The sequence below is a fragment of the Schistocerca americana genome, chromosome 2, assembly GCF_021461395.2.
Source record: "Schistocerca americana isolate TAMUIC-IGC-003095 chromosome 2, iqSchAmer2.1, whole genome shotgun sequence".
In the NCBI taxonomy this organism is placed as follows: Eukaryota; Metazoa; Arthropoda; class Insecta; order Orthoptera; family Acrididae; genus Schistocerca; species Schistocerca americana.
Window position 1 is genome coordinate 36,493,664 of NC_060120.1, and position 14,366 is coordinate 36,508,029.

At 44.7% G+C, this 14,366-nt stretch overlaps 1 protein-coding gene across 1 annotated transcript in view; it reads left to right on the forward strand.

Annotated features, from left to right (window-relative positions):
- The window catches only part of LOC124596175 (UPF0764 protein C16orf89 homolog), a 57,823-nt gene extending 54,063 nt beyond the window's left edge, over positions 1-3,760 (forward strand). Inside the window, exon 6 of the mRNA XM_047135213.1 lies at positions 3,586-3,760. Coding sequence (XP_046991169.1) covers positions 3,586-3,697 — 112 coding nt within the window. The 3' untranslated portion in view covers positions 3,698-3,760. The remainder of the gene's footprint in view (positions 1-3,585) is intronic.
- The last annotated feature ends 10,606 nt before the right edge of the window (positions 3,761-14,366 follow it).

A 14,366-nucleotide genomic window follows, 5' to 3' on the forward strand; every position in this document is an offset into this window, starting at 1 on the left:
CCCGAGAGCGAGGGCATCTTCCAACACGATATCTATCCCTGTCACAAGGCCGGAATCGTGCTGCAGTCGTTCGAGGAGCGTAGGAGTGAACTCATGTTGATGTCTTGGCCACCAGATTCGCCTAATCTGAACACGATGGAACACACCTGGGGCACTGCCGGGTGGCACTTCTGCACCCATTAAACGCTGGTCCCTAGTTCACGGAAACTGCGTGGCCCAGCATAGGCTACTGAGCACGTGGTCGTGTTAAGTAGGTTGGAACTTAATAGTGGCAACCATTTATTCACAACCGATACAAAAGAGTTACATGTTTGCAACTGTTACTGTCCTTCAAAGTAGTCACCAGCGTTGTGTAGAACCTGTTGCCAGTGATCTTGAAGGCGTGGTATACCTTCATCTTCGTAGTCAAATCAAAGTCACAAGGACGTAAGTCCGGGGAGTATGGTGGATGGTACAGTACTTCCCAGTCCTAGCGACGGAACAGAGCAGTCACAGCTTGCGCTGTATGCACCCGCGCATTGTCGTGCAAAATGATGGGTTCCCGCTTCTTTCGCAAAGCAGGTCGAGGTGATGCTCCAAAAACGAACAGTAACACTGTGCTTTGACGGTCTGCCGTGGAGGAACGTAATGCGTTAGAATAACACCATCACAGTCGTATACGAGAATCACCATAACTTTCACCATATTGGGGCTCTGACGCACCTTCGCCTTGTGCGCCGACCCATAACGACGCCATTCGTGGCCCGTGTCTCATCCAGTGTTACGATATGGCGTAAGAAAGCGTCTCCTCCGCGCTCATAGCGCTCCAAGTGCGTCTGAGCAGCGTCGTAACGCATCCGTTTCTGCATTTCCGTCAAGTCATGCGGAACCTATCGTGATGCAATTTTTGGCATGACCAGGCATTCCTTCAGGATGCGAAGCACAGTCATACGTGCTAGTCCGGTTTTGTGAACGATCTCACGAATCGTATTGCGTCGATCACTGTCCGCTAATGCGGCAACAGCATGCACTTCTTCTTCAGCTTCTTCAGAGACGCTAGGACGACCTGCCCGATGCATGTCTGCCACAGTTTGCCGATCTACGTTGAAGGCTTTTACCCAACGTGCCACTATTCTGTACGGCAATGCCGATTCCCCGCACGCTTCTTGAAGACCTTGATGACACTGTCGTGCTGTACGACCTCTGGCACATCCAGTCTTGATCCAACTCCGTTGTTCCTGTTTCGAAAACATAGTGACACCGTTACGTTAGACAGCTCGCTCGCGAGTGACTGTGCTTCCCTCGATTGTACCCACGCCGGTGACGTGGGACGGGCGAGTCCATTTGCTCAGAGGTAAGGTAGGTATGTCAACAACGTGTGCTATCAGTGACAATAGTAGATTCCATTGCATAGTGTGTCCACAGCAGAGTTGCCACTATTTAAGTTCCAACCTACGTATATTGGCTCGGTGGTGTTTGTCTATAATGAAAAAAGTTATGGAAGTATAAGGGGCTATCAAAAAGTTTCTGTTCGAAGGTCGTACAGTTCAGAATCGGTATGTTAATCAGAAAAAATCACCAAGAGTGTTGAGACACTTCATCCCACCCACGCAACATGAGGGAGATAATCGTTTGGTAAAACACGGTGTTCTCGTGGGTGAGGAAATCCGTAAGAGCCTGTTGCACATTCTCGTCCGACAGGAATCGTCAGCCCTTCAACGCTTTTTAAGGGATAATCACACGAGGAGAGATCAGGAGTACAGGACTATAGGGCGGGTGCTCGTCTGTATCCCACTTTGATTGGCGTAACTTCCGCATTACACACCTACGATATGAGAAAGTGCGGTACCGTGAAGCAACAGCACCACATGCCGTCCCTTTCAACAACAGTGTTTTTCGACTGACATGTTGCCGCATACACATTCTCCGTTCTCCGAAATGTCTACGGGTGTTTGCCCTTCAGCAGCCAAGAAAAGAATAACAGCACATTGGTCTTTGTTTGTTTGGTAATAATGTCGCCACAGTCCGCCTCCGTAGCGCAGCGGCAGCGTTACCGCCTTCCACGCAAGGGGGCTCGGGTTCGATTCGCTGCAGGGGACTACGTGTTGTGTCCATCATCATCATTTTCATTATCACTGACACGCAAGTCGCCGAAGTGGCGTCAACTAAAAAGACTTACAATACAGCGGTAGAACCCCGAAGGTGATATCCCGGCCAATAAATGCCATACGATCATTTCATTTCAGTTCACGTTTCCGTATTTGCCGCAGGCACCTCACAAAGAAACGAATACCACACTAATGCCTTGCCTACATGTCGGTGCCCATATACCCTCATCGAAGTCGCGCTACGTTCCGTACAGGGTGTTCGGAAATTCCCGTTACAAATTTCTAGAGAGCGGTTCTAGGCGCTTCAGTCTAGAACCGCGCGACCGCTACGTCGCAGGTTCGAATCCTGCCTCGGGCATGGATGTGTGTGATGTCCTTAGGTTAGTTAGGTTTAAGTAGTTCTAAGTTCTAGGGGACTGATGACCCCAGCTGTTAAGTCCCATAGCGCTCAGACCCATTCTGAACAAATTTCTACAGCTTGCAGAGGGAAGTAAATATATAATATTTTGAGTAGCAGCCCATGTCCGGGAAAGTACCCTTTCCGTTCTTCGACGGTTTCAATTCAAACGTTTAACTCATCCACTTCTGCTTGAGGAATTGAATTAGGCGTGACGCAGTACAATTATTAGGTACCAATTCGAAAGGAAAGATAACGAAACATCCGTTTATCACTTAAGTACATTTGTTTGTATTAACACTTAAACTTTACATGTTTTCATTATTCCAAAACAAAAAAGAACCAACATTTTGTACGTACATAACAGTACCGATGCATTACAACAGCGCCTCGACGTAGCGACAACAATGTCGCTACAGGCGCTGTACCTACTACGAAGCATGTTCTGGTACACACTCTACATCGCACTTGGTGTCTCATAAATTTCTAATGCAGCGGCCAGAACTCGTGCCAGCAAATCCTCCTCTGTCCCTACAGGAGTCTCGCAGCAAGGCAGGCGTCAAGTGACATCAGCACGTGAATGTCTGACGTAGTACTCGTTATCCTGTCTACCCTACTGCATACTGGGACAAGCAACTCTTGAGATTTTTTTCTTTCCCTCAGCAGACGAGGACGCGTTACACAACCTGAATTGAAATCGTCATAGAACGGAAATGGTACGTTTCCGGACATGGGATCTTGTTCGAAATATCATGTAGTCATTCCGCTCTACTAGCTTAGAAGTTTGTAACGGGAATTTCTGATGATCGTGTATACACTGCAGCAACGCCCTCGAACTGAACCTCTTTGATCACCCTTTATAATGAAAAGAGTCTTGTATATTTGCAGCAATAAACTACAGTGGACTGTTTCAGACTCTGATTTCTGTGTATGGCATTTCAGCTCTTCGTTACTTACATGTCTCAAAACTTTCGTCATATGGCCAGCAAAGGATTCATATAGGAGTGTAGCTTATATATTTTAAGTAATACTGTAGCGTAAGTTATAGTAAACCACAAAATGTGTTAGTATTTCAAAAATTGTGCATTTTCATGTTCACAGGCGACGGAAGAGGACAGACATCGCAGGAGACTACGACTGTTCGATGCACTTCACTGGCTTAGCCGTCAGTGGAATTACGCTGTTTCTCCGTGACATGATAGAAACGAGATAACCAGAGACTATATTGTAATTTCTCTTTAAAGAACTTAATAAAACTTCGTTGAAATAATTAAAATATTTGTGATCATTGTATAAAATCTCTACATATTCTCGCCAGACAAAATGTTAGCCATTTAGCGTATCAAAGCCACTAGTTAAGAAGCAACTGACGAAACTTTTGAGAGTGTGGACTCGCGGTCAGAAAGTCTAAGGAGGGTGTACAGTACAATATCTGTCTTGTAACATGTGGCGCACGACCATTGTCACGCAGTGACTAAACGGACGGATTGGCTACGCGAGAAAAGTCGTGTGTTAGGTATCGCAAATGTTTCATCGTAGATTGATAGACATAAAAAAGTAAAAAATGGAAAAAATCGGTGCACCACGCAGAAATTATCCGAATGCGACGAAAATCAGTAGATGTGATGTACATGTAATGACAAACAAATCAGAATACTAGATGATTTATTCGAGAGAAAGAGCTCTACAAACTGAGCCAGTCAATAACATGTTGCTTCCGCAAGCAGTTATTCGGCTTGATATTAACTGATAGAGCCAATAAAATTGTTCTGGGTTTGAGGCCGCATTGTCATCTGTAAAATCCCGACATTTCGGCGACTGTCGCAAGGCGCCTTCCTCAGGGTGTATTGCCGAAACGTCGGGATTTTACAGATGACAATGCGGCCTCAAACCCTGAAGAATTTTGTTGACTGTGACAACGGCCGCGGAAGCCTACGTTTACACTTAACTGATAGAGTGGTTGGTGTCCTCCTGAGGCACAGCGTGCCAAATTCAGTCCAATTGGCGAGGTTAGATCATCAAAAGGCAGAGTTGGGTAGAGGGCCCTGCTGGTAATGCTCCAAACCTTCTCAGTTGGGGAGAGACTGAGCGACTTTGCGGGGCAAGGTACGAAGACAAGCAGTAGGAACTTTCACCACGTGCAGGCGAGCATTATCTTATGAACTATAAGCCCAGAATGGTTTGCCATGATGGGCAACAAAATAGGCCGAGGAATATCGTCGATGTACCGCTGCGCTGTAAGAGTGTCGCGTATGACAACCGCAAAGGTCCTGCTATGAAAAGAAATGGCAAGCTGGACCATCACTCCAAGTTGTTGGGCTGTATGGCGGGCGACAGTTAAGTTGGTATTCCACCTCTGTCTGGAGTGTCTCCAGATATTACTGGTCATTGGGGCTCAATTCGAAGCGCGTCGCATCACTGCAAACAATTCTATTCCAGTCATTGAGACTCCAGGCCGAAGACGTATCTGAAGATGCTCCAGACACCGGTTGGGTACCAACCTGACAGTCTCCCACCATACAGCCTGATAACCAGAAGTGATGGTCTGGGGCGCTGTTTCTTTTCATACCAGGACCCGTTTAGTTCCCATCCGCGGCATCCTTTCTGCATAGCGATACGTTGATGATGCTCTTTGCCCCATTTTGATGCCCATCATGGCAAGCCATCCTGGGCTTACATTTCAGCAACATAATATCCGCCCCTATACGACGAGAGTTCCTACTGATTGTGTTCATGCTTGCAAAACTCCAACTTGGCCAGAAACGTCGCCGGATCTCCCCCAGTTGAGAATGTTTGGAGAGTTATGGGCGCGGCCCTTCAACAATCTCAGGAGGAGCCTGACAATCTAACGCTGCAGTTGGACAGAAATTGGCAAGACATCCCTCAGGAGGACATCTAACAACTCTTTATCAATTAATGCGAGGCCGAATAACTGCTTGCATGACGACCCGAGGTGAACCAACACGTTATTGCCTTGCTTAAACTGAAAAGCTCTTTCTCTTGAATAAATCATCCACCTTTTCAGAAACTGTAATGATTTATTTGCCTGTACGTTTAAATCACACCTACCGATTTTCGTCCCATTCGGATATTTCCTTTGTGCTGCGTTGTGTGTGTGTGTTTGTGTGCGTGTGTGTGTGTGTGTGTGTGTGTGTGCGTGTGTGCGTGTGTGTCTGTGCTAGAGTGTATGTATTGTCAATGGCTACAAGAATATCAGAATCGCAACTGAAAAGAAGGACAGGGTATACGGTTAAAAATAACTTTGTTACGAGGCAGGGATTGCAGTAGCAAGTCAAGGAGCGAACGCCCAGTCAACTCCGTCTCGAGATGACATCTGTCTTCCAAAATAATAATCCTCGCGTCCGCTGACCTACAACCGAGGGCTCAGAAGAAAACTGAATATCGGCATTCATACATTTGGACTGTCTGTTTAAGTCGCTAGAATTGATCCTCTCTGCAAATACGGAGGATCATTTGTAACAATGCACTCGGTGTCAGGCATAGTTACACGCAATCTGACCAAACTATGCGACTTTATATTGCGAAAGTGGTTCGATACTGGTGTCTTTTACATTCAGAACAGTGTCCAATCCATGCCACATTTATTATCGAAATTCGTGTAAATGTCACACACTATCAGGACAAATGTGGCAGATTTCTTTTTGTCTGGCGGGCATAATTATACTTCTCAGTCATATCAACAAATATGTTGATGGAAACAAAGTAATGTAATATGACTACGTAATGTGTCGTGGCGTATTAATTCATTATATTCCTGTCGGGTCTGCAGCCGAGTCATACAGTCAGTTTGTGTAATCTGGCTGCAGACCCTGCAAGAAAATAAGAAGGTAATGTGAGACATGCCAACTATAAAGTACAACAATCCACGAAAGGAAGCTTTACGATGTATGGCGGGCTAAATCTCCCTGTTTTAATTTCGTAGTTTTGTAAGAGGTGATATTAAAACTGAACAGCTAACACCGTTATGTGCTCATGATAGTTCATGGAGTAATTTCAACGTCACTGCACGAAACATTTAGTGGTTTGTCATTTCTGTTTGTCAGTTTGAACATTTGCAGTTGCCAGGCTACAGGTCCCATTCTGCTGTTCACAATGCTGAACAAGCAAGTTGGGACTTATCCCCTCCAATTTCCTCCGCTTACTCTGGAATTCGTGCTGCCGGTGATGCTTCCATGCCTCCAGCCTTTGATAAGCATCAAAGAGAAAGTGCACAGGCAAGCCTGAACCACAACAATATAAGGCACTAAAATGTTGATCGTAGTATCAAAACTGGAGGAAGAAGAAGCTTAATCCCTTGGAATGTGATGTTAAAAATGAAGAGGGCGTATAACAGCGAAGGAACCAGGAAAAGGCAGCGTAGTTGGATATCTGCTGTCGCTTCGCGGAAATGTTAACTCGGTCCCGGAGGAGAGCAGTAGAGGGAAGATACTTGGGTAGACAGAGATTGTCATATGTGGGACTGATTATGAAAGATGCTGGGCGTAACGGATATGCAAAATAGGAAATATTTGCATGAAAAGAAAAGATAAAGTATAGCATCAGACCCGTCAAGACACAACACTGGAATAGCTTAGAAACACATTCCATCCTCGTATCGACGACTGCAGCAGCTGGATACATCCTCATAAACACGGAATGGGCACCAAGCAGTTAACCATGGTAAATAAAAACAACAAAAAATACACTGATTTGATGTGTTACTGACATTTTGTCTGATAACTGTTTAAAAGTTTCGTTCCTCAGCAAGAACATATCCAGAATCTGAGTTGGGGAGGAAGGGGCAGCGAAATAGGTGGGAACTCATATTAGTTTCATGGTGAATCGCGAAATAATTTTGAGATTTCATGACGAATGGTTGTGGGTGCACTTGCTTACTAGACAGCATCTATTACATGCTCCACCTTTCTTCAGAATGTTACTGAACCGACTCATGTGTCTGTGGGCAGCACAGGAGGCTTGTTCGGCTTACAAAGATTATTTTCCTAGGGGAAGGCAGCTGTCCGCCATCCCAGGAACCCCCACTCCCCCACCCACCCCCCGCAGCCACCGCCGCTGGGTAGGCCCATGTTCAAAACCCTTACTATACCTAAGCCTTACTATGGCTGAATAGTAGTGTAGTGGCGGTGTCACTCCACTTTTGACATCAAATTGATATGCAAATTAATTAAATATATCAATTAATCAGCCCCACCGCCGACTATCCCCGCCGCAGACCACACCCACCCCTACATCCAGATGACGTCACGTGTTTTTCTCAGCCTGCACGTGTGAACCAGACCCTCCCCCTCCCCCAATCTACCCTCTTGGCCGGAATTTCGAATTTTGGCAGGAATTTTGAATTTTAGTGGGATTTCTTTGTCCCAGGGCTGTGCTGACATTCCAGCAACCCCTCTCCCCTCCCCGCCCAGGGGTTGGCGGGAAATTAAAATTGGCGCTGTCCTTTCCGAAACTCGAACCCTGGTCCTCATGGGCGGAAAGCCCAAGGGCACCCCCCCCCCCCCCCCCAACACAATTAAACCGCCAGACATGCTTGGAATTGACGAATAATTAAAAATGGCGGTGTCCTTTCCAGGACTTGAACCCTGGCCATCCTGAACGGAAAGACCAAGTGCATCCCCCAACATGTGGAAACTGTCCAGATGCGGGAGAGAAAAGTTTGGCTAGAGTACTCTACCTATTTTGGTCTGGAAACTGATGCAAATATCGATCCTAATTACATAATTAATCACAGACATTGGACCTAATTACACAACTATATGCATAGCGCTACACAAGGACGGCATAAAAGAGCAATACAACTCAAAAACTAACGTTACCATACAATGGTGTTATGCTGCAGGGAAAAAAATTCGCAAACCACTCGAAACTAGTGACAGACACACTCAAACTCTACCCTATACCAACAAGCTGGCGGGAAAAAGGCAAGAGTGGAAGATGCCATCTTTATTCTTTTTTGGTGGGAAATAAATTCCACTGACGAGATGCTGGTGTTGGACAGAGAGGGGGTTAATAAGTGTATTATCTGTAAGCATACAGCTGAGGCCAGTATTTATAGTTGTTTGACACCAGAGTTCGCTACAGGTGCCTGCTCAAAACCATACTGCAGCCCAGGTAATCGTAGCCAATACACGATACCACAACTGATGGAAAAAAATGCGTCACAGATTTAATTACTTTCGAAATTGTCGTGAAAAATCCAGCATCCGTAATGAACGGGTCATGATGCATCACATATACTGGGGAAAATCGTCGTTCTAAAAGACTGAAAAGGGGGCGGTACTTGAATGTGCGTTCTCCTCGATAGGCGTCCACAAACTGCCGAAAATCGAGGCCCTCTTCCTCCCTCCCTCCCTCCATCCACCTACGGGGAGGGGACAGGGGTTTCTTGAAACAGCCGGCTGCTCTGCCTACCGCCTCGCAGCACGGGCAGGCCAAGTCTGCACTCGGCTTTCCACCATCTGGCCGCCGCCTTAAGCCGATGGTCTTAGACCATGCAAAAGGGAAATTTAGTAGCATAACTCCACCCATCTGGAGAACGCTCCAGGCGGCTACTTGAAAAGTTGGCTGCTTGCGAAACAGAAAGCCCCTTCCGTTTGAGGCGAGCGTTCCCTCACGCCAGCATCCCTCAGATCCGTGATAAATGACTGCTATCCCGACCGAGGGAGAACCACGTCTGTTAGGGAGCTCATCCGTCATTCTGTGCTGAACTATTTAACATAAACGCGACTCCTACAATAAAGCAACTTGTCCTCGTTATTTCGAAACTTGTCATCAGAGTAAAGAAAAAGCGAGAATTTGAACTCCAAAGAAAAAATAATAATAATCTATCTTAAAGGCTAATGTAGGTCGCTGTCTGGTATACTTTGGTGGATATGTTCGATAATTAACAATGAATGAAGGTACTGTACAGTCATCTACTTACATTCACGATGGTTCAAATGGCTCTGACCACTATGGGACTTAACTTCTAAGGTCATCAGTCCCCTAGAACGTAGAACTACTTAAACCTAACTAACCTAAGGACATCACACACATCCATGCCGGAGGCAGGATTCGAACCTGCGACCGTAGCGGTCGTGCGGTTCCAGACTGTAGCGCCTAGAACCGCTCGGCCACACTGGCCGGCACATTCACGATGGTACTCTAGAAGTAGTAGACGGGCTGTTTAGCAACGATACAGAAATTGGTAAGCATGCTACCGCGTCATTGATCAGTGTTGAAATTACGATAAAATTGCTAAACTTGATCGCACTATCAGCTATGCTGCTTATTATTACAGTTCATCAACGGTGTCTTTTCCATCCCAACAGTCCACTGGTACGCTGTTGATTACCACATAATGTGATTTACAACATGCGGTGTCTAGTTTCCTGGGGGAGACAATGGACCAAACGTGTTAATGTCAGTTTAGATAAACTCCCACAACATATAAACTAATTTCAAACGTTTGATTACTTTGCAAATAAGTTAATTTGTTAAAGCTACATTGACGTCTTCAACTTTTGTAGTCCTGTCTTCCTCATTTGCGTGTAATATTATGGTATATTGATAATTTTTAGTTATGGACTGTCTGACAGCAACTGAAATTTTGTTTTATTCAGTTGCTGTCAGACGGTCCATAAGTAAAAATTATCAATATACCGTAATATTGTTAAAGCTAGTTTCTCATGCATATCAATAGGCCTATATTTAAAGTTTTTTTACTTGTTCGATGTCGATGAGGACCATTTCACTTGAGATCCGTGTTTTTACATTAGTACATCTGTTTTCTTTGGTAAACATTTATCGTGTATTAGTGTTTCCTGTCGTATTCTAAATCTTGGAGAATCCCTTCACTGCGAATCTACTGCAACGAGAAGTATATCTAATCTAATGTAATCATCTATGACGTCATATGCCTTGAACTATGAGTCATACAATAATATAAATTTGCAGGTGCATTCAGTGTTGTGTGTGGATACTGTCAACAGCGTTAGTAGTAAAGAAGTAAAATTTTAAAACGCCGTGCCTGATGAAGTCTGATTGCATGAATAGCGAAAATTTAGTAAGTGACAAACCTTTTCCTTTTCATTATTCTGTGTAGGGTATCAGCGAGACAAAGTATCTAAAAGTTGTGAAATTGTATGTAAAGTTTGTTGGGAGTCTCTAACTGCTTTGCTTCTTAAAATTTTGCGCACTATCAGATACACTGCCTCAAGACTATACTTAGTTTCTAACTTTAGTACTTGACTTCCTGTGAAACCTATAACGTACGATTGTACCTCTTAATGAGGAGGCGATGACAGCATTTTAAATTTTTAATTTCGGTCAGTAATTGTATGAAATTTACGGTAAAATACAGGGAGCGAAAGGCTATGTACAATTTGTACAGAAAGCAGACGGCAGTTATAAGAGTCGAGGGACACGAAAGGGAAGAAGTGGTTGGGAAGGGAGTGAGACAGGGTTGTAGCCTGTCCCCGATGCTATTCAATCTGTATATTGAGCAAGCAGTAAAGGAAACAAAAGAAAAGTTTGGAGTAGGTATTAAAATCCATGGAGAAGAAATAAAAACTTCGCGGTTCGCCGATGACATTGCAATTATGTCAGAGACAGCAAAGGACTTGGAAGAGCAGTTGAACGGAATGGACAGTGTCTTGAAAGGAGGATATAAGATGAACATCAACAAAAGCAAAACGAGGATAATGGAATGTAGTCGAATTAAGTCGGGTGATGCTGAGGGAATCAGATTAGGAAATGAGACACTTAAAGTAGTAAAGGAGTTTTGCTATTTGGGGAGCAAAATAACTGATGATGGTCGAAGTAGAGAGGATATAAAATGTATACTGGCAATGGCAAGGAAAGCGTTTCTGAAAAGAGAAATTTGTCAACATCGAGTATAGATTTAAGTGTCAGGAAGTCGTTTCTGAATGTATTTGTATGGAGTGTAGCCATGTATGGAAGTGAAACATGGACAATAAATAGTTTAGACAAGTAGAGAATAGAAGCTTTCGAAATGTGGTGCTACAGAAGAATGCTGAAGATTAGATGGGTAGATCACATAACTAATGAGGAGGTATTGAATAGAATTGGGGAGAAGAGGAGTATGTGGCACAACTTGACTAGAAGAAGGGATCGGTTGGTAGGATATGTTCTGAGGCATCAAGGGATCACCAATTTAGTACTGGATGGCAGCGTGGAGTGTAAAAATCATAGAGGGAGACCAAGAGATGAATACACTAAGCAGATTCAGAAGGATGTAGGCTTCAGTAGGTACTGGAAGGTGAAGAAGCTTCCACAGGATAGAGGAGCATGGAGGCTGCATCAAACCAGTCTCTGGACTGAAGACCACAACAACAACAATTGTATGAAATACTGAAAAATCAAATTTCCATTGCCCCTGGAATTGATATGGATGGCTGTACCAGCGGCACCAAAGCGGTTAAAATTTATTGAAATTGGGAGGAAGAAAGCTGAGTAGATAAAAATATTACACTGCCTGGACTAAAGTGAAGCACCCAAAAGACATGGTGGTATGTCGAAGTAATTTCATTCCCATACACAGCATGAGTGGGTATGTGAATGATTATACTGTACCTGCAGCCCCTGGCGAGTCTACACACCAGCAGCAGCAACACACAAGATTACTTCAGTTCTTTTGTTTCGCGTACTTATGTGAAGAAATGATCCGCATTTGTGTATTTTTCTGTGTTAAGTAGTGTGTACTAAGGTACATAAGTATATGGATAAATTTCAGTTCATTTGCATTGTGGGAGGTGACTTTGGAGGGCACTAAAGGAAGAAAACACAAGTAACGCCTTCCGATTCGCAGGTCCTGGCCAATCGACGCTTACCTGACAGTGAATCGTGGACAGAGGCGGTGGACGGTGTCACGTGTCTCTGGGTGGAAGTCGAATATTTGTATTGGCTGCAAAGTTGTTCCCCATACACTTTAAAACAGGTCTGGGGTATTGCTCACCATTGAAATAACATCTGAGCCACCACGGGTGCCTCGTTTGTTGGGAGCTGAGCTCCATAAAAGTCCTGAACAAGTGCAAAGGGTGGGTTTGGTTTTGTTTGTCATTGGGAGCTCCAACGTTAGGCGGGTGATAGTGTCCCTTCGAGAAATGTCAGGCAGGTCGGGGAACAATGTCAGTTTACTCTTAGTTTGCTTGCTGGTGGGAAGGGGGAGGGGGAGGAGGAGAGGGAGGGGGTATAATGTCCACTCTGCCAGCAGCGATTGAATGCACTGGATGCATATGGCTGTAGATCGTGGTTATGTCGGCATGAATGACGCCTGCCACTTTGGTTCAGAGACCATCCTCCGTTCCTACAGGGGGCTGTCTGCTTTGCTGAAAGCTATCCTCACATGAATGTCGGTATCAGATCTAGCGTTCCTAGAACTGATCGCCCTCGTCTGCTTTGGAGCCGAGTAGAAGGCCTAAGCCAGAAGTTCAGGCGACTCTGTGGCGATCCTGGATGCGGATTTCTTGACCTCCGCTATCGGGTGGAAAGCTGTGGGACTCCCCCTCACCCTTAAATTATCACACAGGCGCTACATGCGGGGAGCGGCTACTAGGGCAATGGAGAATCTTTGGTCTGCACATGTGGGTTTGGCTGGCTCTGAGCACTATGGGACTTAACTTCTGAGGTCATCAGTCCCCTAGAACTTAGAACTACTTAAACCTAACTAACCTAAGGACATCACACACTTCCATGCCCGAGGCAGGATTCGAACCTGTGACCGTATCGGTCGCGCGGTTCCAGACCGTAGCGCCTACAACCGCTCGGCCACCCCGTTTCTTAGGATAGAGGAATCCCTCCATAGGCCCGACAATTTAATTAAAGAGAGTAGTACTCATCATGGCAGAGTGGTGATAGAAAATGTTAATGTAGTGTTAGTTAACTGCAGGAGAATCGATGGCAAGGCCCCAGAAATAGTCTCTCGTACAAAAGGTAACAATGCCCACATAGAACTAGGGACAGAAACTGGAATTCTAAATTCAGATATACCACAAATATAGGTTGAACGCCAGCGATCATAAGACCATTACACGATCACTGAACATGGGTGTAAATGTAAATATAGGGAAAGGCAGGAAGATAGTTCTGTTTAACAAGAGTGACAAGAAACAAATTTCAGATTACTTGAGCAGTCAACAAGAAAATTTCATCTCCGGCATTGGCCACTTTGAGCATGAATATGCAAAAGTCATGAGTAATGTTACAATACGCTATAGACAGGTATATTGTGAAGGATGGGGAAGTCCAGCTGTAGCTAGACAGCCGTTTTAGAAAGCTACTGCGAAACAAATAAAAACTGAATGAAGCCAAAATTAGCCGAGGGCTTGGTGCGTTCAAAGGGTTCTAAAGTAAAATTCTATCTACCGCCACGATAGAAAATTCGAAGAAGCTTTGGTTTTATAAATCAATAAATGGATCGAGATGATCTGTCCAGGCATTCTGCAACCATAATGACAACGAAAAGGAGGATGTCACAGAGATAGCTCAAATACAAAAACTCTTTTTCCAAAACTGTTTCACTGAGGAAAATCACAAGGCAATTTATACTTTCAATTTTTGCACGAACATCAAAATGATTGGTATCGAAATAAGTGACGAGATAGAAAAGCAACTGAAATTGTTCAACAGAGGAAAGCCCATTGGACCTAACGGGACAACAATACGATTCTACATAGAGCATGCAAGAGAATTTGCTCCTTTTCTAGTAGCAGAGTGCCATAGTTCGCTGGAGAAGCGAAGCTTTCCTAATAACTGGAAAAAAGCGCAGGTCATTCCTTTTTTCAAGAAGGTCATAGAACATATGCACAAAACTATCTGTGGCGTCGGTCCGTTGCAGAATTTCAGAACTTGGTTTTACGCTC